Source organism: Cuculus canorus, chromosome 3, assembly GCF_017976375.1.
Source record: "Cuculus canorus isolate bCucCan1 chromosome 3, bCucCan1.pri, whole genome shotgun sequence".
In the NCBI taxonomy this organism is placed as follows: domain Eukaryota; kingdom Metazoa; phylum Chordata; class Aves; order Cuculiformes; family Cuculidae; genus Cuculus; species Cuculus canorus.
The window spans coordinates 84,749,250-84,772,386 of record NC_071403.1 but is presented as its reverse complement, the minus strand read 5'-3'; the positions used below and the strand labels follow the sequence as shown (position 1 = coordinate 84,772,386).

The window sequence follows — 23,137 nt, the reverse complement described above, 5'->3', positions numbered from 1 at the left end:
ATGCATATTTATGGAGAACACACATGCTATGTTACAGATGGAAAGGGCTTATGGCATTTACAGTGCAGCAAGCATGTAGGAAGAACAGCTATGCAAGGGCTAGTACAGAGAGCAGTGAAGCTGATGTAATGAGCTGAGAAACTGCCTGTCTGCCTTGCAGCCAACAGATTTATTTGCAAAGATATAGCTCTGATTTTTAGTGTAAGAGTCCATCAGTCTCTCGGCTATATCTTGCTCAGATAAATGTGATTGATCACTTTTTTAAAAAATATTTCTTAGGAGTGGACCCTGCAGTGGCAGAAACCCCCCAGAATTTTCTGAAGAAATGCAGCAGCAAGATCTGCTGTCCAAGAACGGATTGACAATAAAACAAGCTAAAGTCTGCAGACTGTGCTGTCATGGCAAACACTTCTAACCCAGCATGATGCACCTTTATCTACTTTGAAGAGAAATGGGAAGAACAGGGTAAGTTATAGCAGGTTTCCACAATGCAAGTAACTTTCTCTTTCTGCTAGACAAAGCTCTGTTCTCCCCTCTTTGGAGAGTTAGAAGAAATAAAGTCCTTACTCTCCCCTATGCCTGGTGCTGCTCTTTAGGAATAGCTGCACAAAGAAGGCATGTCAGCAGTCTAGGCTGTCCCTCACGCCTGCCACGTCCACTCTGTGGTTAAGGAACATTTTGCTTCATGGGAGTGATTTTGCTGATTAGCACGTTTCTGCCTGGGAGGAGATGAAGTGCTGATTCCCCTGTGGTTGTGTGTGATAAATGAAACCAAGCCTCAGTGTTAAAAGGATTGTTCCAGACACATAAGGTAGAAGGGCAAAAGGAATACCTGAGCTTTGAAGATGAAACAGAAAAAATATAGAGTAACAGAAGTGTTATAAAAGTGTTATATCCAGCTAATACTGGATGGAGGTAGTTCTATGCTTTGACACTGAGTCACTTAAGTAGGTAACAGTAAATTCTGGAATCATTGGTTTGGTGCCCCATATTTAGAATTGCGTTTCACATCTCCAAGGGCTTTTCATACAGGTAAATGAGAAACTGAGCTTTTTCAGAATTGTGGAGTCAGCATCCTTTTCTGCTCATGTTAAACCAATTTTAGCGTCAAGTCTTATATAAGCCCTATTGAAGATGATCTGTGCCTGAACATTTCATATAATCAATTTATATAGCAGGGCCCTGCCATCCTGACACGGCACAAACACTGAACCAGTGGGAGAGCACAAAGCCTGTGGAAAAGCTGCCTGCAGGGAGAAAAATACTGGCAGATTATTTCTTTGTTCCCCATAAGCCCTTCCAGCTGGGGAAGAGATTTCCTTTCTTCAGGTCTCAGGGGCCACAAGGTATAGACGGAAGAGTGAACTGTGAGCCAGTTAGTCTCTCATGCTCACCCCGGGCTCTGTAGCATTATATCCTCAAGGCAGATAGTAACGGGATAGGTCAGCTTCCAGCCATACAGTGAAAGGTATTTAATTGAAGTTTTCAGTGGCCTATGACCTGTATTTTTGGGCTAGCCAATCAGAGCAAAAGGAAAAAAACCCAAAAAACGCACCTTTTCCCAAAGATGGAACCACTGGAATGAAAGGGAAGAGAAGGAAGTAATTCACCCTCTTAAAGCAAAAGGAATTACTGACCAAAAAAAGACGTTATACAAGAGGAGTCTGCAAGCTCCTGAGTTCATCAAGCATCATTTAAAGGCTTATGTAAAATGGAGAGAGCCTTCACAGAACCAAAAATAAAAAATTCAGTTAGATCATCTGAACTCTGAAACGCATCTTCATTTCATTCCAGGCTCTGGGACTGGCAGGCAGGTTCTTTACTGTAAATGTGACACAAAGCTTTTTGATCACATTTTAATGTTAAATTTTTACTTTTAGCTCAGTTTCCAAAGAGTGTGTAGCTTCTATTAGCTATGTGTGAGTTTCTGTCTCTCTAGTTATTTTAGAATCTGTTGGCTGATATCAAGTGCACTTGGCGGCTGGAGACTTGGAATGTGTATATTGAACCTTTGATTTGTAAACCGCCTAATGGATGATTGACTTGGTCAGCCTTTAATAGCAACCAGATCTTCATGGTAGCAGGATTTACATGAACAAGTGAACAACATACTGAGACTCTGTAGGTTCTAGAAACAGGAAAACTGACAACATAATAGTACATAAAAGCATCACAAAAAGGTATGCTGTGGGCAGAATGCGCTGCAAAGTGTAAAGCCTGAGATTGCTGGTACAGACAGGTGCTCTGCCTGAAGGTGAAAATGGAGCAGCTAGTTGAGAAAGGTCTGGAAAGGAAAATACCAATTCACCCAGTGAGGAGAAACATTCAGCAGCTGGGCTAGTGAAGCACTAATACAGGTGACCAAGGAAAGAGCACGATCTCACCTGTGGGAGAACTGCTAAATAGGCATCAGAGAGGAATGGCTAGAGGAAGTCTCTGAGGGCTCTTCTAACCTTTTGATCCTCTGTCACAGACCTTGGCAGGCTTCTGTATACTTCTGACTAAAGGCTGAGACAAACAGAGTCAAACGGAGAGCAGGAATTTCTGTGGGAAAAGTCCCCTTTTGGGAGACTTTACAAGTGGCAGAGGTAAGAGATGGAGTAACCCTTATCTGGGCTCAGCCCTTAGCTGAATGGTCTGAACTGTAGAAGCGATGTAGAGTCCTGTGCATGGGAGAGTACTTTGCTCTTGGCAATGCAGCAGCCTCCTCATTGTCTCCTGTATACCAACACCCTTCCTTCTGTATGAGGAAGATGGATTGTGACTCTGATATATCTCAGCTTTTGAAAAATTATGATTTTGCCTTCTCTTTTACCAAATATAGCTAAATGAGCTCTGCAGCACATAAAAGATGCTTGTAGAAAGTGACATTGTATAGTGCTTTATGTAACGCGTTGGCCTAATCCAAGTAATCCGTTTGACAGCTGAAGTCTTTGGGAGGTCTCAGCATCAAACTCCCAGACCTGATCGAGTCTGATAAATAAATTTCTTGTAACAACAGGGGGCGCGTTGTCATTAACCAAGTGAGGGCTCTCCAGCTCTCTGCCAGACCCCAGGGGCTCCCTCAGTGGGAGTCAGACTTCAGAGATGGGATGAAGTGACAGAACCGATGAGGTGGAAACCTGTCTCTTGGGTCCTTTTAGCATGCACTAAGCAGCAACACAGTACTCCATCCTGTTTGTTGTTTTGCTAGAGTTCATGTATTTGCAGAGTGGGCCTGATTTCTTGGGATTGGGCACTAAAATACGTATGTAATTTCCCAGGACTCTGTCATCAAGCCTGGCCACGTTTGATGCAGTTGAGCATTTTGTGATGCTCTTGCCTGTTCTGTCAGAGGCAAACTATGAATACACATGTGCCTCTGCACTTCCCTATCTCTCACTCTGTAAGAGGAAATGGGCTGGTTTTCATGTGATTAGCAGGCAGAGGAACTTGTGAAAGTGACACAGCTGTACCGTAAAAACGCCAGCCTTCAGACTTTGCTGCCAGAAGAACTCAGCTGCCAGTGTTGATAGACCTGAGAGCAGGATTGCCTGAGACATGGAGCGAGAACCCATGCGCATAAGGGAGGGCTACTTAGTTAAGAAGGTAAGTGGGCAGTTTTGGACAGGGTGGAGGAAGAAGCTAACTCTGAATAGGTTAGCAAGGTGTGAGGAAACATACTTTGTTTTCAGTTATTAAAAAAAAAGATAATTTCTTTCCAAAAAGAAAAGGCAAATGAATGGAGTTCCTAGAGCGGTGAAACAATGCTGTGTTAGTGCTTATAGAGGTACTTGCTAGCAGCTATATCTTGTCAGAATACTACTTATGGCATTTTTCACATATTTCCAATGTACCTTTGCTTCAAAATTTTGTATTTTTAGTAACGAACCTGATGGCCTTAGTGGAAGCTTGTTGAAACAGGTTGCAGCTTGAAAAGGCCACTGCTCAGTATTATTTCTACTGACACTGAAAGGAAGTAAGTTTGTAAGTAATTGCAAAGCTCCAGTGATGCTGTCATGACAAAGGAGAGCCAAATTTGTGCTGTGCATGTTGCAAATCTCTAGTTCCAGTGGCCTGATATATAGAGCAAGTGGTTCACAGTCAATATTCCTCCATGACAGCAGAATGGCTGGTAACTTCATCACTGGGACAACCTCAAACTGTGTGCCTGGCTTGGTATGCTAGGGAAAAGATTCATACAGATGTGCCAGCGTCAGTCCCTCACATTCATGTGGATGCTGGGTCCCCAAAAAGTCTCTCTGTTGAGGTGCTGCTAAAGTTGCTGCTAGGTGCTGTCGCAATGGCAACAAGGAAGTGGAAATCGTGCCCGTTTCTTAGAACAGGCAGCCTCTCAGTTGGTTCTGTCCCTTCAGAAGTAAGCTTTTGCTGGTGGCCAGGAATGACAGTGTTGTAGAGGAAGGGCTGGAGGGCAAAAGGAACATAAGATACAGATCAAATTGGTACCAGCTGTTTGATATATCAGTGAAGCTGTTGTGAATTCCACACCCAGAGCTTCCAGCTATGATGAGCGTGCTCCTCATTAACTTAACCTGCTAATTATGTACTCTCCTTCTCTTCTTTATGCGTGTAAAGTGAAACCAAGCATTTGACTTCCCAAACAAGTCATCCATGCCGCCATATATCTCTTTGCAGAGAACGAAGGCCATTTGTCACCGACTTTCTCCTCTTGATAGTTACATCAGACTGGGGAGCAGTGCTGTATTTGGGGTCAGTGCTTTAGCTGTGACAATGTGACCTCCAGTAGAAGTGGGATGGGACTTTGGTGTTAATTTCAGTCAGCTTAAACCTCTATTTGTATATTTTAGGGACCTTGTGTCTTCTTCCAAGCATAAGAAACAGCCTATTTTCTAATCTTGTAGTGCTGCAGATGTTACAAAATGCTGTTCTACCAAAGGGAAGTGTGTGTTTTTGAAGCAGGTAATGATTTCAGGGAGCAATTCAAGGAACACTCACCTGTATCTTCAGCCTTTGGAGTAGGTGTGACAATTTGATTTTTAGTCCAAGAAAATCAAAGGCCACATCCTGCTTACTTGTCTTTCATGAGATGCTTTAGGTAAGAGCAATGTGACCGTGCTCAAGTTTGCTGATGGTGTGGATCTGAGACTGCCAGTCTAAAACTGTTCCATAGTGGCTTCCATTGGCAGAGCATGGCAGAGTCTGCTATTCGGGAACTACTGGACTTGTCTGTTTATGAACAGAAGTTTTGTAACCTGTGGTAAACCCACAGACAAAGGAGTTTGCAACAGTTCTTGTCTTGTCATTGTTTTAATTGATTACGCAGGAAAAGATCCAGTGGGCCAATTTGTCCTTTCAAAAAATGGTAAATCCTTATGGCTTATTAAAATAAATAAATAATAATAATAAAAAGAAAACAGCAGTCAACCCATATGTGGTACCAGGATGAGACTCTTTTTTTGTGGTTCCCTGTTTAGCTGGGTTTCCGGAGAGCACCACAGGGCAGTGACTTTCCTTTAGAAGGTATAGCGTTCATTTGTGGGGCACCTTCTGCTTCCAGTGAGGGCTGCAGAAGCTGGAAGCAGGTCCGGCTTTTGAGATCTCAGCTGTCAGTTTTGCTTCCCCATCCTGTAACAGAACATAAGGTCTGATTCAGAGAGCAAGGGGCTTTTCTTGGAAGGTAGAGCAGGAAAAAAAAGGATGTGACAGACAAAGGGTTAATTTGGGGAAAAATAAAGTGAAAGACTTGGCATGTTTCTGTCCCATTCACTTCTTCAGAAATACAAAATGCAAATGTGGACTAACTCTGCAAGGCTCTCAGGATTAACAATGCTGTGGATGGAGATGTAGGAGGGGGAGGATAAATTTTGATCACTGTAAAGAAAAAGCATGGGAAACCAATATTTTTGAAGGACGGCCTCTCTGATTTGGGGCCCACAAGTGTTTGTTGTGCTTTGGTAGCTCTTCAAAGGAACTGCTGGTATTCAGCATATCTAAGTGTTCATTTGGTTGAGCAGTGAGTCACTGGGGTATCTGGAATTGTGACTGCTTTTGCAGGAGGTTGCAGGCAGGACCAGAGAGGTCATCTTGTTAGAGTGCAACAGTCTTAGTAATTCTAGTGATTAATCATGCTCAACAAAGAGAAACAGGTTGTTCTTCTCTGAATCCCTGAGTTTTGCTGAGTGTTTCACTATATGTAGGATCCACACCTCTCTTTATCTCTGTGTGTCTTGCATCTGACAGCTGTGTTTCAGGAATAGGAGGTAAAAGCTTTAAAAAATTAAGTACCTCAATTCCTCACCACAGCATTGAAGATCAGCATCCTCAGGCCCTTAAACTATTACTCTTACAGTTAGTTCTTATATGTCTAGAAATCCTCTGGTGTGTGTGCTTTCTTATCAGAGACCCAACCCTCAACAACTGACTGTCGAGCCCTAAATAAAGCATGGGATGTCCAAGATCATGAGACTATCCTAATGGGCCAGTTCACGTCCAGAAATTTTGAAGATTATTCATTGCCATTATGTTATCTTGAAGACAGTGGTTGGGACATACTGATAGTGAAACGAAACATCTGCTGAGGCAGGCAATGTGGTTTGGAAAAACTCATGGCTGGGGCAACTGCAAGGGGAAATGAATAGTGGTCAGAAGAATAACAGCAATGTTTTACTGCATAGTAAGATGGGTGCGGTTGTGGTATGTTCCCCTCAAGACACTAACTACAGTTATCTTAGTGTCAGTCAGACACTCTCTGGAGGGTCATATCTTTAGTAGATACCATGTGAAGAGTGACTTATTGAGCGTAATATACAGAGTGATTCATTGATGCAGGGCAGCATGTTTAATACCTGGAAGGCAATGTGGGTCGTGCTCTTAGAAGATGGAATTGAATTCTACAAACGGAAGGCTGACAACAGCCCCAAAGGAATGATCCCACTAAAAGGAAGCTCTATTAACAGCCCATGCCAAGATTTTGGCAAAAGAATGGTAAGTACATTTTTTTTTTATGATGATGGTTAATGATGTGCTCTTCCTAGCTCTCTCTAGGTACTGTGAGCTGTCTGCAGGAGAGTGTATTATCATACCTGAAAGGAGAATCGCATGATCATGCATTCCCACCCCATGCCTAAGATAGTTTTTTTGATCCCTGAGCTGGCAAGTGGATTGTCCAACTGATTCAGAAGGGTTTGAAATTAACTGCTGTGGTCAAGCTCATTTACTCTTCCTTGTTGCTCACAGCTCCTGCCTGAGCCACCCTTGGGCATGGCTCAGAAAGCCCTGCTGTCCAACCTCTGCAGCTTCAGACCTGACCTTCTGCTACAGCCAGGAGCTGTCAGTGCATTGCCTGGGCGTTCGTTGGGAGCTTTGTGTTACAGCTCTTGCCTTGAAATCTTTTCAAACCATTAATAATAAAGGTGAAGCAAAATTATGCCTAAGGACTAGAGCACAGGGCAGGAACAATAAATAACCAAATAAAGGAACAGATACTAAATGCACACATTTGCTTCTAATTCTGCTGATTTGACACCATGTCCCTACATCATCTAATTAACAAGCTGCAGCAAAGCACTCCTTTATACATGAGGTATAATTCATGGAAAGAAGGGTACGATGTTCAAAAGCATCACTGACCCTACATTATAATATTAGAAATCAAGTTTTTTCTCACAAGACATTCCTTTCCAAACAGTTTCTGAGGGCGTGAGTTTTTGTTTCTTTTGTGGTTTTTTTTTTTAATTGTTTTTTAAACTCCCACAGAGGCACTGACATCAGTATTGGTCTATAGTAGTTGCTTCGAAATGTCAGTAACAATAGCACATTTAACAATAAGGAAAAGATAATTCATCAGCGTATGTGCATTCTACAAAACAGGCAGAGAGGTCTGAACCACCCAATGTCTGCTGAAGGGAGAGTGAGAGAGGTCCTAACCTGCCCAAAGAGTTGCTTGAAGGATGTACCAGTCCCTGGAGGCGTATTTTCTCTTTGAATTTGCTCTGTTCAAACAGTTAAAACTGCAACACACTTATTCATATGAGGAATGCCATCACTGCGATTGTTTTTACAATTACAGTTACTGTCCACTGAACCTAAATTTCTACATATATTCCTTGAAAATATAGTATATTGATTTTAGTATCTTGCGTTTTACAGCTTTACTATACTGCTGAATCCAAATCTTCTGCATTCCATCCTGCCTTCTCATTAGTTGTGTACCAAAACCTTCCTCTTATAGAAATTACTCTGGTTCTGAGTGGTTTGCTAAGTTACTTCATAGGGCTGGAAATGAAAATATGCTTTTAGGGCAGGCATTGTGTAGAGTGAAAAGTGGGATAATTCTCATTATGTCAGTTTTAAGTCCTGTCTTGCTCACTTGGGGTAGTAACTGTTGAGCCATGTGCAGACTTTTATATTCATCTGGTTAGATGTCAGCTCTCTCAATCAGCTTGTGTATGTGCATCAGGGCCTACCTTGAAACCTTAGGGTACATGACCAACACACTTTATGTCCTATATCAATTGCAAAAAGCAGGGGCTGAGGGAAAAGAAAATGATCTTGGATTTGTTAAACAGATATATAGCCTTGTTCAGGAGAGGCTGCAACTGCATATTTTGAGATTTTATTTCAAAATGCATTCACCACTGTTTGCTGTTCTTGATCTGAAGTTTGGTCCTTGCTTAACGTGATGTTAATTCTGCTATACTTGTGCTTTCTCTGTTTTCCCCATGGTTTACCTGTGGATGGCGTTCTCATGTATGGTTGCTCATATTTTAAGTTAGGACAAATGAATCTGACTAAAATGTTAGCATTTAATTCAGTCTAATGGTTTAATTTTCTTAAAAGCATAAACAGATATGCATCGTCAGAGGAAGATTTGGTCAATTGTAGCATTAGAGACTAAACCTCTTCACCAGTTTCAGAGGAAGCCTTGATATCTTGCTTAGTGGCCAGGCTTTCTAAAAGCTAAAGTTAAGAGAAAGAGCTTTCCTAGTCTCTTGGGAAAAAGAAAAATAGAAATGAATAATCTTCTTTAGCATTTCACTGTACACTGCTTCTCACATCTTTGACTTTGAGAATGATGATTTTTCCTTTGGTAAAAGCTTGTTTAATGTTTTGACATTTTATTCTGTTAATGTAGTGTGTTAGCCTAACTCTCGGATATTGGAGTTTGGAGAGATCTGCATGTCTGCTTTACACATGCACCATATCATAGAAACAGAATAGTTTGAGTTGGAAGGGACCTTAAAGATCATCCAGTTCCAGCCCCTGCTGCCATGGGCAGGGACACCTCCCACCAGATCAGGCTGCCCAAGTCCCCATCCAACCTGGTCTTGAACACCTCCAGGTATGGGGCAGCCACAGCTTCCCTGAGCAACCTGTGCCAGTGTCTCACCACTCTCATAGTGAAGAAATTCTTCCTTATGTCTCATCTATATCTGCCCCTCTGCAGTTTATACTCACTGCCCCTAGTCCGATCACTACAAGCCTTTGTAACGAGTTCCTTCCCAGCTTTCTTGCAGACCCCCTTTCTTATATGTCAGTTTTCAGGATGTGGCTCTTAACTGCATAATAGATAAGGTGGGTGATGCTGGAAATATGAACAGTATCAGACAAGAAATGGTTACTTCTCTGTCTGAAATGGATTTTTGAGGAGGCAGTGCTTTATAAGATTGAAATCTGTCATCTGTGAAAGCCAGTGGGACTTCTGCACCATTTCAGGGTGTCAGACTTTTTCACATTGGCAACACATATGGAAGATGTGTATGAGGGATGTTCAGAAATGAGCCATATACAAACACAGGCTTCAGTAGACTCATTCAGTTTTTTGATTTTGTTGCTGTAGATTCACTGCTCTCTGTTCTTTGACAGCAGTCGCTTCTTTACTTGCCATCACCAAGCCATGCTGCTTGCTTGCTGATTAGCCTGTCATTTTTAGATGCCTGTTGAGTCAGAACTTGTTGTGTTTATTCTAATACAAGTATGGAAGAAATTACAGTTCCCCTTATGGAGAATCGTATTTTAGAGGAACTGGAAACCCTCTTGACTGAGGAATTAGATCCACGTTTTCCACCCAAAAGATTACTGAATGAAAATGAGATCAAACAGTGTGAACTTTGTAGATTTTTTTTTTTTCAGATTAATGTTTTTTTTGCTTAGACCTACCTTTAAAAGATCTTTTTTCAGTTCTGGGAAATAACAATTTTCCCATTGTTGCTAGTGTATCTAGAAAGGTAGTGATCATACGATGTATCCAAGGGTTGGATATATCATCTCCCGACCAAGCCCTTAAAGGTTTGCTAGTCTGCAGATGTGTTCAGCTACTCTCCAGTGTGAATGTGACCTTTTCTCCCCTTGTGAATCAGTAGCCGAGCAACATGATGCAAAGTTTTTTCCTCCTTCAGGCTGATCACATCTCTGCAACGTTAGGACAAATTTTACTGTCAGCCTGCAGGGTCTGGGCACTTCAGCCTTTCAGCTGTGCTGAGCTCCCCAGCAAAAGTTAAAATCTGCAGCTATTACAGTGCCACTAACCTCAGTTGTAGACACAACATCAGGATCCTTCACAGGGAAAAATGAAGGAGTCAGTTACCTGCAATGCCTGTTCATGTTATTCTTCAGAGATTTTTTTTTTTTTTTTTTAGTTTAACTGTGGTTCTAAGGTATTTTTCATAGTCCCTTGGGCACAGTCAGGTTGTATGTTGTGGTGGTACAAGGTTAATCACACCCAACTGGCTACACCAAAGTAACTTTAAACGAAACTTCATATATCATTCCAGTTTGTCTTCAAGCTCACTGTGGCCAAGCAGCAGGACCACTTTTTTCAAGCTGCCTACCTGGAAGAGAGAGATGCCTGGGTACGGGACATCAAGAAAGCAATTCGTTGCCTAGATGGAGGCCAAAGGTTTGCCAGAAAATCCACAAGAAAGTCTATCAGACTTCCTGAAACAATCAACCTGAGGTTCGTTCTTGTAGCTCTGCTCCCTTGCTTACTTCCATCCACAGGTGGTGTGCCAGATCTGTAACCCTAGTCTGGAAGAGCTATGAGCATCTCTGTCCTCACTACCTCTCTAGTTTTCTTCACAGTCCTTTCTGCTTGACTCACGTTTTCAGAGTGGACAACGTGGTAGAAAGGAGCTAACGATCAGGACTGGGAAGATCAATTTTAATTGCTTAAAAGTATGCTTATTTATCACAGGATTTTGCTGATAAGGAGATTTCTGAGCACACTGTGGTGCAAAAGGAGACCCTAGGCAAAGTGTGCCTCTTCCAGGAGAAACATTTTTATACAATATTTGATTTATTGCAAAACTATTTTAAACCTTTTGTTTGCTCTCCAGAGAAATGCTGATGTTAGCCTGCTTTTTTTGGGTGGTGAGGTGTGCAGAGTGTCTGCCAGAGAACTCGAAACTGGCAAAAGGAGAAGAGATAAAAGGGCACACACAGGATGCCATCTGTTTGTCAGTACTTAAAAAACTTAAGAATAACTTAAGTTTTGCCCCTGAGCAGTAAATACCAAGATATAAATGAGCTTGCAGTGCTACTTGGAGGACTGCATAGTGCCAAGATCCAAATAAATCCGAATTCACAGGCTTCAGCGGAGGATCACCATGACTAATAGGCCAAAGGACTTAGCCTATGACATTTAATATTTGTCCCTCTTGTCATTCCAGAGCTCCAAGGAATTAGAGTTCTCAGCAAATAAAAGGCGTGTGGGAGGAAGGAAGTCAGACCAGGAGTCACTGAGGTTATTTAAGGCTCCTGACAGCATGCAGGCTTTGGAGGTGTCACAGTGTCAGAGGGTTTCTGCTCAGCCAAGGACTCTTGGGAGAACATAGCAAAGCAGTGAGCTCCCCTATCAGCACTGAGACTGTGAGGCCCTGTGAAGGTGCCTCAGCAGTGGGTGTTCTCTTCGCACTACAGTCACCACAAGTTGTTCTGTTCTTAAAGTATGGGGGGTGTGGTGAGCTGTTTGTGCACTCCTGCTTCTGCTCTTGCAGCTGTGACAGTGATGTAGTGAGGCTTCCAGGCTTTGCAATGTAAATTTTTTAGGATATTAAACTAAGCCATGCCATTGCTTTGCAGAGATCAAAATGCCAGGAAAATGTGAAGACCTCATGAATGACAATGATATCACCTGGCTAAAGCTTTTTATTTGCTGACAGTTTCTGTGGTTCTTTTTATGCACAGTGCTTTGTACCTCTCAATGAAAGATCCTGAAAAGGGAATAAAGGAGTTGAAGCTGGAAAAAGATAAAAAAGTGTTCAATTATTGCTTTACAGGTAAGCAGCTCTTCTGCCTCTTTTCCATACAACAAAGGGAGCACAAGGCTGAGAGGCTAAAGACAGAAAAGAGGACTCTAAGTTCTGTAGAGTACAGAGAAGTTTGAGAAGAAAACCTGGCAGATCTTTTCTTGACAACACAGGAGGTATTCAAAGGATGAAGTATTCAGTCATGACCATGATAAGCAAGAGAGGAGGAAGAAATTTAACCAGTGCCGGAAGGATTGAAGTAGATCTTTGTATAAAGTTCAATGAAACGCTTAACTCCAGAAGAATTAGTCCTTTCTGATTTTTTTCATCAACTAACTATGTCACATTGATTCCTGTCCAAGTGAAATCTGTGGGTGCTAAGAGTCAAAAATCACCATTTCAACAGCACTGTGTCAGTAACATAGCAGCCTGCAGACTGTCTTCTCCAGGCGTGGCTGTCCTTCATACTTCCTCAGTCCCTGAGGCTTCCCAGCACAGCCCTGCATCCCTTCCCAGCTCTCTTCTCCCTCAGGTACAGTGTTCAAGAGCTATACTGGCCCCTGCCACCAGTTGAATTTGCCGTACCTCATTGGAAGACCTGAGCACCTTTCCGGATTAGCTTTGTGTTGTCACTTAAGAACGTCTTTCAGGAGATTGATGAATAGATGGAGTAGGCATGTTGCCTATTTATTTTTAGGCTTCTTTGTGCCTGTCTTGGTTTGTGGCTGATGTTGTTTGTTCCTTTGTAACCAGGCACCTCTGTGATTGACTGGCTGGTGTCCAGCAACTCCATCCGAAATCGCAAGGAAGGTCTCATGCTTGCCTCTTCCCTCTTGAGTGAAGGCTACCTACAGCCTGCAGGGGATACATCCAAGGCTGCTGCCGAGGGCCTGTCTGACACGCCCTTCTTGGATCTGGTTGATGCCTACTACTACTTTGTGAGTGTTGTATTCTGACTCTTTTAATTGTCTCAGACTTGCAGATGTTCTGCTTTTCTCAGGCTTCTTGTTGGGTTTCTTAACTCCTGGAGGAAAGATTGTACAGAGATGCAGATCCATGTTAATTATCTTTCTCTATGTGATACTCGGAACAAACTGGCTCACTTAAATATTTGTAAGCATGACATATTTCTTCTGACACCCTTCTAAATGTGAACTGAGTGTTGAGATCAGGCTGTTTTTTTTTTTTAATCTAGACTTTTTTTCCTGGTAATTTCACCAGCGGCCAGAATGTAGCCATCAGTTCCCCTGATGATTCAGTGGAAGGGAAGAGAGTAATTCATTATCATGGGGCTTCTCAGGGTGGCAGAAGCTACAAACCCATTTTTGTGCAGAGCCATCAAATCTGACTCAGTGCACACATACAGACACACAGTTTGTCTGTGAGCAGAGAAGCAAAAGTTTTTAATATTCCCCCAATAATACCTGTCCCATGTAGCTTACCCAACCTTTTCAATTTACTGCTTCATATTCAGTAGACTGATTTGAAGAACCTGCAATATCACAATCATAGTCGAATACTGTTTTAAAGATGTTTGGCTTATAAACTTCCACTAACAAAGTATGCCTTTTGCCAAGTAAAATGCTTAAATATTACAATTCGTTTTATGTTTACCACATAAAATCACTCAACTTCAGCAAAATCAATCTTCCATTACTTCATTTGTTTTCCTAGAATGTATCTCTGGTAGGGAGACTTATGGCAGCAGAGACACTGCTGGTGAAGGCCGCTTTGGTGGACATCACAATTTCTGACTGCCTGAGAGACTTCTCCTAGCTGCACATGTGCACTCCACTGATTTTCAGCTTGTTTCTAGTTTGATTCAATACCAGTGTGGTGTGAGGAGATCACATAAAGTCAATATCTGAATTGCTACCGTACAAGCAGGCAGCACAGATGTTAACTCTAAGCCATATGAATGGTTACCTTCATTTAAACAGTGTAAGGTTCCAGTAAGTAGTGTCACAATTTATCTGGTGTGGAACAGATGTGATGCATGGATCCTGAGGCAGCCTATGCTGTTGTGATGTGCACACATCACAACATCCCAGATATAGAAAACTGTGAATTTAAAAATCTAGGGGTAGTTGGTTTTGGAGAGGACAGCCTAGATGGAACATTTTTTCTTCCTGAATTCTAGATAGTTGTGATGGATGGAGGGAGAAGAAGGATCTGTTGGTTGCAGAGATGTCCAGCCTGGAGTGTATTGGCTGTGCTGGCATTGCTTCACATGCACTGCTGTCTGCGCATTTAAAAAACCGTGACTTCACCGGTTTGAGGCAGCCTGTCCATTGTGGAGGAAATGTGACCAGTGGAGGCAGTGACATACACACAGATGCTCCAGTTCTGTTCAGATGCTCTGAGACTTACTGGTGTGGTCCTACCTCACACTGAAATGCTTCCATGGTGGCTTGGAGAGCTCCTCAACTTCCCTGGCAGGTGTTTTCCAGTAAGAGAGTTTTTTTGGGTGTTAAAAAAACAGGGTAGAGTGAAGCCAAAGAGAAGCCAGACTTATATGTTTACATAAACATACAGCAGCTGTGTAACTTCTGAATTTTCTCTTGTGATCATGCAGCCAGACAGTGGGTTTTTCTGCGAGGGAAATTCTAGTGATGATGATGTTGTCCTGAAAGAAGAATTCAGAGGCATGGTAGTCAAGCAAGGATGTTTGCTGAAACAGGTCAGTATTGCATGTACTCCAACCTGTCACTGGGATGATGTTGCGTGGATAGAAGATTACTTTTTTGCACCTGAAAGCTTAAGAGAAGAAACTACCCTATGCTATCTCCACACTTGACAGGTTTCATCTCTGTCCTTCTTGCTTTTGCACAAAGAACGTTTGCCGTAGCATGGCAGCAGGGCTTCTGCCCAGTGTTGCAAGGTTTATTGTTCTTACTATGAAATAAGGTGGTTTGTAGATTTAATTAGGAATCACAGAATCACTTGGTTAGAAAAGACCTTTGAGATAATCAAGTCCAATCACACCTGTCCACTACTAAACCATACCCATGAGCACCTCATCTACCTGTCTTTTAAGTACCTTCAGGGCTGGTGACTCAACCACCTCCCTGGGCAACCTGTGCTAGTGCATGATAGTCCTTTTGGTGAAGAAATTTTTCATAATATCTATCTGAACCTCCCCTGGTGCAACTTGAGGCTGTTTCCTCTCATCTCATTGTTTGTTAGTTGTGAGAAGAGACCAACGCCCACTTTGCTACAAGCTTTTTTCAGGCAGTTGTATACAGTGATGAGGTCTTCCCTCGGTCTCCTTTTCTTCAGGCTAAACAACCCCAGTTCCCTCAGCTGCCTCTCATAAGCCTTGTGCTCCAGCCCATTCACCGGCTTTGTTACCCTTATCTGAAAGTGCTCCAGCCGCTTCACCGGCTTCGTTACCCTTATCTGAAAATGCTCCAGCCACCTCAATGTCCTTCTTTAGTGAGGGGCCCAAAACAGAATACAGGATCTGAGGTGAGGCCTCGCCAATGCTGAGTACAGGGGCATTCGGGGAAAAAAAAAGAGTGCTAAAGCAGGAGATGTGGCAAGTCATTGGTACGATGTAAAACTGAACTTGGTTAAAAAGGCTGCTAATTCAGTGTTCCTTTGGACACAAAACTGGCTCCATTTGCCAGTTTTCATGGGCTTTTTCAGCACACCGGAGCAAAGGAGTAAGACGGATGATAACTGTATACTTTCCTTTCCAGCAAAACTTAGGCAGTATGGTGAACGTCATGGTAAGATCCTTGCTTTCTGAGGCCATTGCAAGCAGATATTAGTGAACTGAAGGCAAAATCAGGATTCTTCAATGAATAAAATAGAATAGTTCAGTTGGAAGGGACTGACAACGATCATCCAGTCCAAATGCCTGACCTCTTCAGGGCTAACCAAAGGTTAAGGCATGTTATTAAGGACCTTGTCCAAATGCCTCTTAAACACTCCCAGGCTTGGGGTATTGACCCCTCTCTAGGAAGCCTGTTCCAGTGTTTGACCACCCTCTTGTAAAGAAATGTTTCTTAATTAGTCTGAACCTCCACCATTAAAATATTCCTTGGGAGCCTAAGAACTTTTTGGTGGTGCTCACTTGTATTTCTTTTGCTTAATCAGATTACTCAAAAGTGATGGAAGAAATTAGAGACACATCTTTCCACTAATTTTTACCCTGTCACATTCACATCTTCCTGGTTAGTAGGAGCTTACTTTGCAAACAGTGTAGCTAATTGAGAAACTAATATTTTGAAATGCTGAGGAGAAGTGATTCATGACAGCTTGCCACCATTGTTAGTCTGGATTTGGTCACCCCCAGTGAGCCGTGGATCATTGCTTGGAAGTGTCACTGCTTCTGCTGAGAATGCTTTCAGCAGATCTGGATTTTCCCCACCCATCATTTTGGTCTTGAAAACAGGCAATGAGGCATCCATGTCCCTATCAGAAGGTGGTGTTATTTCTGCTTGAGCTTCTCAGCCATACACACTCTCTGGGGTGCTTTAGCCAGAAAAGCCTTTTTGTTGTTGTTGCTAGGTTGTTATTGTCTTTGCAGGGAGAGAACAATCTTCAGCTCATTCTTGCCAATAGCTTGAAGTACCCTCCTGCAAGACATTTTGCAGCCATAATATCTGGCAAGAATTTAAACCTGGTTCTCACAGGCCTCATGTGAATGTCATAACTACTAGACTATGAGATATGTTTAGGGGAACCTCCTATGTTGAAGCTGTTCTACTTTTGCACAAAAAGAACCAAAAAGAGAAACCAGTATGACAACCCAGTTGCTAGGAAAAAGAGTGGTATGCAGAAAGGCCAGACTCAAGTTCCACTCCAACAAATATTTCCTGTCCAAAGTATTCACCCTTTTGTATTTGCCTGTTCTTTCATGCAGGTAAGCTGATTGCAAGTGCTTGCAAGCAAAGCAGTTCATGACATTCCTGTTTTTGGATTTTCTTAGGGACATCGGAGGAAGAACTGGAAAGTGAGAAAGTTTGTTTTAAGAGACGACCCAGCATATCTTCACTACTACGATCCTGCTGGGGTAAGAGACGTGTGGTTTATTCCCCTGTTTTATTTTAAAGCAAACACATTGTAGAAATATCTGAATGGGGCATTTGCATGGGAATGTGTGATAGGGAAGACCAAGCAGGACTGTAGGGCTGTTCATGCTCAGACAGCCTAGCAATCCTCTGCAAAAGTAGAGTGAGGGATGCTTTCTGGGGCTGTCAAGTCAGGGTGGCAAGTGCCACCAAGACCTGGAAGCAGGTAACACTGAACTGTGCTCTTATCTGTGATGAATCAGAATTAATGTGTGCTCTCACTTGATTGAAATTAACTAGGTCATAAGTGCAAGCAAACACAATACAGTAATTTTGCAGTTTATAACTGAAGTACCTTCTGTGTCAGGCTGAGACATGGCATTCCATTTCTTATATAATTCTAATAGGCCAAACCTTGCCCTAAGAAATGTGGGAGCCTTGCCACAGGCAAAATATGCCCCCCAAAAGCTGGATTCAGACCACAGGTTTTATTTTATCCTGTATTGCTGCAGGAGCAGTGCCATTGTGGGTTACAGATGCTTTACGCTGTGCATGTCCCCCTTGATAGAGGCAACCTAGATACACTGGATGATCAACTGTGAGGAGTTTCTGACCTCCCTATTCCCAGCTTGCCTTTCCCACTTCTGGGACCCCAAAGACCTGAGGTGTGTCAGCTTGTAGGGATTGCTTCTTTGAAACTTACGATAACAAAAATGCATCTTCATCCCTTCTTTGACTATCACAGTCCTGAAATGTACAAGAGGACGTTTTGTGAATAAGGTTATAGCTGCTTTTGCTGCTTGGTAAGAATACTTCTAAGATCTGCTCTTTTTCTAACTGATCTTTTTTTCTCTTCATTGGGAGATCAAAAGGAAAGTTATAGTTGGCACAAGGCTTATATTCTTGTGCCTTTGTACAGGACATGCTAATAATCTGCAGATCCTGAATTCCAAATCCCAAAAGAGATTTCTTCTGTACTTGGAGGTTTTCCCCCTATCACAGCCCCTACTCTCCATGTCACACACACACACTGAGCACCCCATGATTTTCTGGGTCATATGCTAAGGGTCAGCAAATGTTTTTGTTTCCATTCTGGAGTTGTAGCCAGATATTAAAATGTAAACAGTTTTAGAAGTGTTGCGTTTCATTCTGATTCCATGTCCTCACCAGGGAGAAGAACCACTAGGAGCAATTCACTTGAGAGGCTGTGTGGTGACAGCAGTAGAAGACATGCCAGATTGTAAGGAACCATATTGAATAAGCTGTGTAATACCCTTTTGGTTCATTCTTTCAGTCTGCCTGAAATCACAAGTGGTTTTTATTTAAAAGTGATCTATGTGCAACAGTTCAGTAACTCCTCTAGTAACTAGACTCTATTGCTGTCCTAATAACTGGAGAAGGATACTGTAGTAAAGGTAGCAACAGGGAATCTTGTGTTTTGTCAGTTGTTTAGAGAAGACTTGTTGAAAGGATGACACCATCCCTGTGTTAGGATAATTGGCCTTGGAAAAAGTAAACTGAGTTTGCTCTTTTTAGTTGATGAATTTGGGATGGAAGCTTTACATCAGACATGGTTATGCCAACAAATTATTACTGTTCACATTCTGTTCCCTCCCAAAACTAAATGTTGTGGGAACAGCAATGGTTAAACATTGCTGCAAGGGACAAGAAACACTTATTCTACACATCCTCCTCTCTACTGGAGAGGCAGGCTATCATACCCAGCAAGAAGGTCTATTCGCATCTCAGCACCTGTGTGGCCTGTGCTGGCAGATACAAAAAGAACCAGAGATTTTGGATGTTGCATGGACTTAAGCATTTGGTTTTGTAGCTGGTAAGGCACAGAAAGGTTTGGGGACTATGACCTGTCTACAGGATTGGAGGTCCTTCTGCAGCTAGAGATTAATTACCCAGAGACTCTGGAAGGTGAAATGTTCAGAATTCGTGGGTTGACTCTCCAAGAGAGGAGACTCAATCTTGCAATCTCTTTGTGAAGGCCTGATAGGCAGAGCTGTAAAAAGGAAGAAAATCCCCTTACAGTGTGTAAAGGAAGAAACATTGTAAATACAAGACTTCATTCTCTCATAACTGACTTATTTCTTCCCTGTAGCCAAGAAGTATGATGTTGACAACATCCTCTTTGAAATCATCACAGCAAATGATATCCACTATTATTTGCAAGCAGCCTCATCCGCAGAGCGTACAGAGTGGATCAAAGCAATTCAGACAGTTTCTAGGACTGGAAAATGAAGATGATCTACCAGTGAGAAGACAGACAACTGAAATTAGTTGCTCAAAACAAAACAGAAGAAAGCAGTATCATCCAGAATGGCATCCTAAGGCTTGTGGGTTAGGGGTGAGGGTGGGTAGTCGGTTTCAATTCCATAGTGGGCACTAACAAACTAATGTTTTTCCACTTATATTATGATAATATTTTACTAAATTGTAGCATAGAACATGCCATATTAGTGTGTGCTGCTTAGAGTAATTAGTTCCCCTTTGGAAGGTTGTACCTTATACATTTCCCCGCTGCCACAGCTGATAGTGAGAATTTCACCACCATCAAGGGACAGAGTCATGTCGCTGACTGTAAGTGAGGAACTCAAGGGTTCACCTGCCATTCAGCCTGTGTTGTGTTTCAGTGTCTTCAGATATTTCAAAGACTTCCCAAGACAAGCTTTATACTTTCTTCTTTATCGTGTCTTTTTACTGCTTGTTCACCTATACGAGTAATGTCTTGGATTTAAGGAAAGAAATCAACTTATTTTGAAACCTGATCCACTCCTTTATAATCCTTCGGTGTCCAGGAAGGGAAGGATGTAGACAGCTATGGAAACACCATTCAGAAAGCAAGTACAACTCAATGACAGGGGTATGAAGAAAAGTCCCTTTCTACAGTATTTTAAAGACAAAGCAATCTTGGTTCAACTTCTTTATCATATGATTTTCACCTTCACTAAATTTCTCCACAAGAATCTGTTTTAGGACCATTGTTTCCCTCCATTTAGGTCTCCAATGCAGTTGCTAGAGTGTCATATACTGCTGATTTGACCTGTCTTTGAATTAAGAATCTTGCAGAAAAAAAGAAAGGATCCATGACTTGGCTACTTTGAAATACTGGTTGGAGTGGTTTGGTTTAGATTTTTCTTTTTCATTTTGTAACCTCCAGCAACACACTCAATTCTTGGTTCTGTACCTTAGTAATATAAGAGAAACCTTGTGCTTGTTGTAATTGAAATAAACATTATTATTTGATAGGGTCAGTTTACCTGATCAATCCTTACGGTTTTGTCTGACTGTATCTATCAAACTTCTAAGTCTTAAACTTGAAGCACGAGTTGAAAGTTGGGTTAATGTCAGATTCTGTACATAGACTGTTCCTGATGTTTCATCAGACTGATGTTTCTGAGTGCAACTGAACTTCAAAACTTTTAAAACTCTGTTTGTAGTTGTAATGAGGTAATTTATCCTCAAGAATTCTTATTCAGATCTCTTCAGGCTGAAAAAGCTTCTCTTCAATTCTGCTTAATTATACCTGTATCTGAGCTAATGAGTCTGAATGTCTTTTGCCTTGGTATTGCTTATCACAAAGAAAACAGAGCCTTGCAGGGGCAGCAGGCTGCCAGACATTACATTGTTGTGTCCATTTAAGACATCCAGAGGATATCGTCTTCTGGCAGGCATTTCCTGTATCTCATGCAAGCTGACAGGATCACTGAAGCCTAGTCTGTCATTTTGAGGAAGGAAGGCTCACGGCAAAAAGATACCCCGTTTGCTCACCCTGCTTTCTTGATAATTGCTTTGTGGTTGCTGCTTATTTTTACTTTCAGAGCTCACTAACCCAAAAATATCCTATGGCACAAGAAAACAGAAAAGAAAACCCACATAAAACTAAGCAACTGAAACTTGCCCAGCTTAGCAAAGGAGGGATACAACTGCTACTTTTTAATAAAACTAAGACGTTTTAATAGTATTTGGCTTTATTCTTTTCCTGTACCCAGTCAAGGGTACAGATGCCCACCTATAAACAGTATTTTCTCTGGTAGGTGGTGAGGTCAGTGTATTTGAGAATCAGCTTGTATGTTTGTACCAGACTATATCAACAGGGTCTTTAACCTCATAGGCATTTCTTTTGAAGGTGGATCACATGGTTATGTAGCTGTCTGCTTCTTGGTGGAAATGGGAAGATTGGAAGTGTGTGTCTTATGCCACCCTACCTACATTCCTGCTGTAAATGCTTTCATTTTCCTGAGGCTGGTAGTGTGAGTGACTCTAAATTGTTCTATGTTTTAGGCAGATCCTCCTGCATGTTTATATCAATTATTAGCTCTGTATTCTAGGGGGAGTGTGCTCTAGTCCATTTTCAGACAAGACAATATATTTCACAGATTTTTCTCTTTGATAAGTTCTTCACAAGGGATCAACTGGTGACTAGGGTTAATATGGGGCTAGTTTTCAAAGACATTTGGCTTCCTAACTCATGGCAGTGCTTTTGAAAATCAAAGTAGGTACCTGAATGCGACCAGCAGTCTGACCTTAGGAATTGTGCATGAGATTATGAAAATTATAACAAGCCTTGAACTGAGTCAGGGAAGTCACTAAGGAGAGAGGTCCTGAAGTGGAGACAAGGTGGTGAGGACTATTGTCTTTATATGAGGAAAAAAAAAAAAGGTTAATTTTACATTGCTCAGTTTCTAGAGACACTAAACAGGTCTTGTCTAAGGGAATTCAGCATCAAATAGCAGCTACAAGTCCATCAAATTATGAGGCCAGCCTAGTTATGTAGAGGGTATGGAAGGGAACGGGCATGTATCCTGAATGCCAGCACAAAGGGAGTGCAGGCCTAGTACAAGAAACTACTAATTGAAAGAGGAAAAATAGAAGAGCAATGCTCTTTTTTCACGTGCTATGCTTCCTCCGTTTTCACCCTCTATTTAAATCACAGTGCTATGCACTCAGCAGTTACTACATCAGCACTAGTTCCTTTTTTACTTATAACAGGAATTAGTCTTTTTTCATAGACTAAAGGACAGCAAAATGAACCATTGTGGACAAAGACTATATTTATAATCTTTGATTACTGTAAGGCTTGTATGGTACCATCTCCTATAAAGCCATGTTGTAAGTCAAACATCTTACACTGCGCAGTTTTCCCTCCCTTTGGACACTGACTGTGTGCTTCCTACAGTCAGGTTTACAGTAACGTTTATTAACCCTGCACCCATAAAAATACTCATGTAGACACTCTGCTCCTTCTTCCATGGTTTAAAAGAAAACAGGACAAAGCAAACCACACAGACACACACTGAAAAAAATAACACCCGAAAGGATTGCAATAGCCCAACAAACTTTCACAGAGGTGTAAGGTCTTATAAGCCAATGGATGCTGCATGTGGAGGTAGTTCTGCCCTAACGTGTTTTTAGCAGTGGTTTCTGGGGGCTGGTTACTTTCTCTATGCTGTAATTTCCTTCTGAAGGGTAAGTTTAGTATTATTTTGTTGCTTTTTTTTGCAGTGTGCTGTCTTTGCTTTTTATTTGAAAGAACTAGTTAACTGGAAGTGTTAAAGGTCTGCTGAAAATGTGAGTTTAGAAATACAACATTTTATTGAGGCATCTTTAATCATAGTTAATTCATAAAGAAGAAAGATCTAGTTAAGGCTTCTGAGGTGTGATCTAGTATGTATCGTCAAATTACTCTTTCAGACAAAGTTTTTATTTGTATTTGTGAGTGCAATATTGTAGATAACTCTTTGGTGCAGTAATACTGTTTCTGTCTTGTCTTAGATTTCACTTTATTACAAATGTTAAACACAATTTATTTCCTTTTTTTTTCCTCCCTAATTTGTTCTCAAATGAAGTAGATGTTATTTTTGGTTTAAACAACTTGTTTCACAGGGCCCTGGATAAGCTCTG

At 41.7% G+C, this 23,137-nt stretch overlaps 1 protein-coding gene across 2 annotated transcripts; it reads left to right on the top strand.

Moving 5' to 3' along the window:
• The first annotated feature begins 318 nt into the window (after positions 1-318).
• PLEK (pleckstrin) lies at positions 319-23,137 on the top strand. Of its 2 annotated transcripts, none has more exons than XM_054063360.1 (9): positions 319-465; positions 6,790-6,945; positions 10,734-10,915; positions 12,145-12,236; positions 12,960-13,144; positions 14,782-14,886; positions 17,143-17,226; positions 18,395-18,464; positions 19,335-23,137. In XM_054063360.1, exons 2-9 carry the CDS (start codon positions 6,796-6,798, stop codon positions 19,472-19,474), a joined length of 1,008 nt encoding a protein of 335 aa, XP_053919335.1. In that variant the 5' UTR covers positions 319-465; positions 6,790-6,795; the 3' UTR covers positions 19,475-23,137. The 2 variants fall into 2 exon arrangements, with proteins under 2 accessions (XP_053919335.1, XP_009554801.1); XM_009556506.2 differs by lacking the exon at positions 319-465 and adding an exon at positions 3,425-3,588 and having other exon boundaries at positions 19,335-23,134.

Coding starts and splice junctions, on each gene's coding strand:
- PLEK (XM_009556506.2), top strand. CDS start 3,541: ATGGAGCGAGAACCCATGCGCATAAGGGAGGGCTACTTAGTTAAGAAG. Junction 14,887..17,142: donor AAGGATGTTTGCTGAAACAG/GTCAGTATTGCA, acceptor GGATTTTCTTAG/GGACATCGGAGGAAGAACTG. Junction 17,227..18,394: donor ACTACTACGATCCTGCTGGG/GTAAGAGACGTG, acceptor TGTCCTCACCAG/GGAGAAGAACCACTAGGAGC.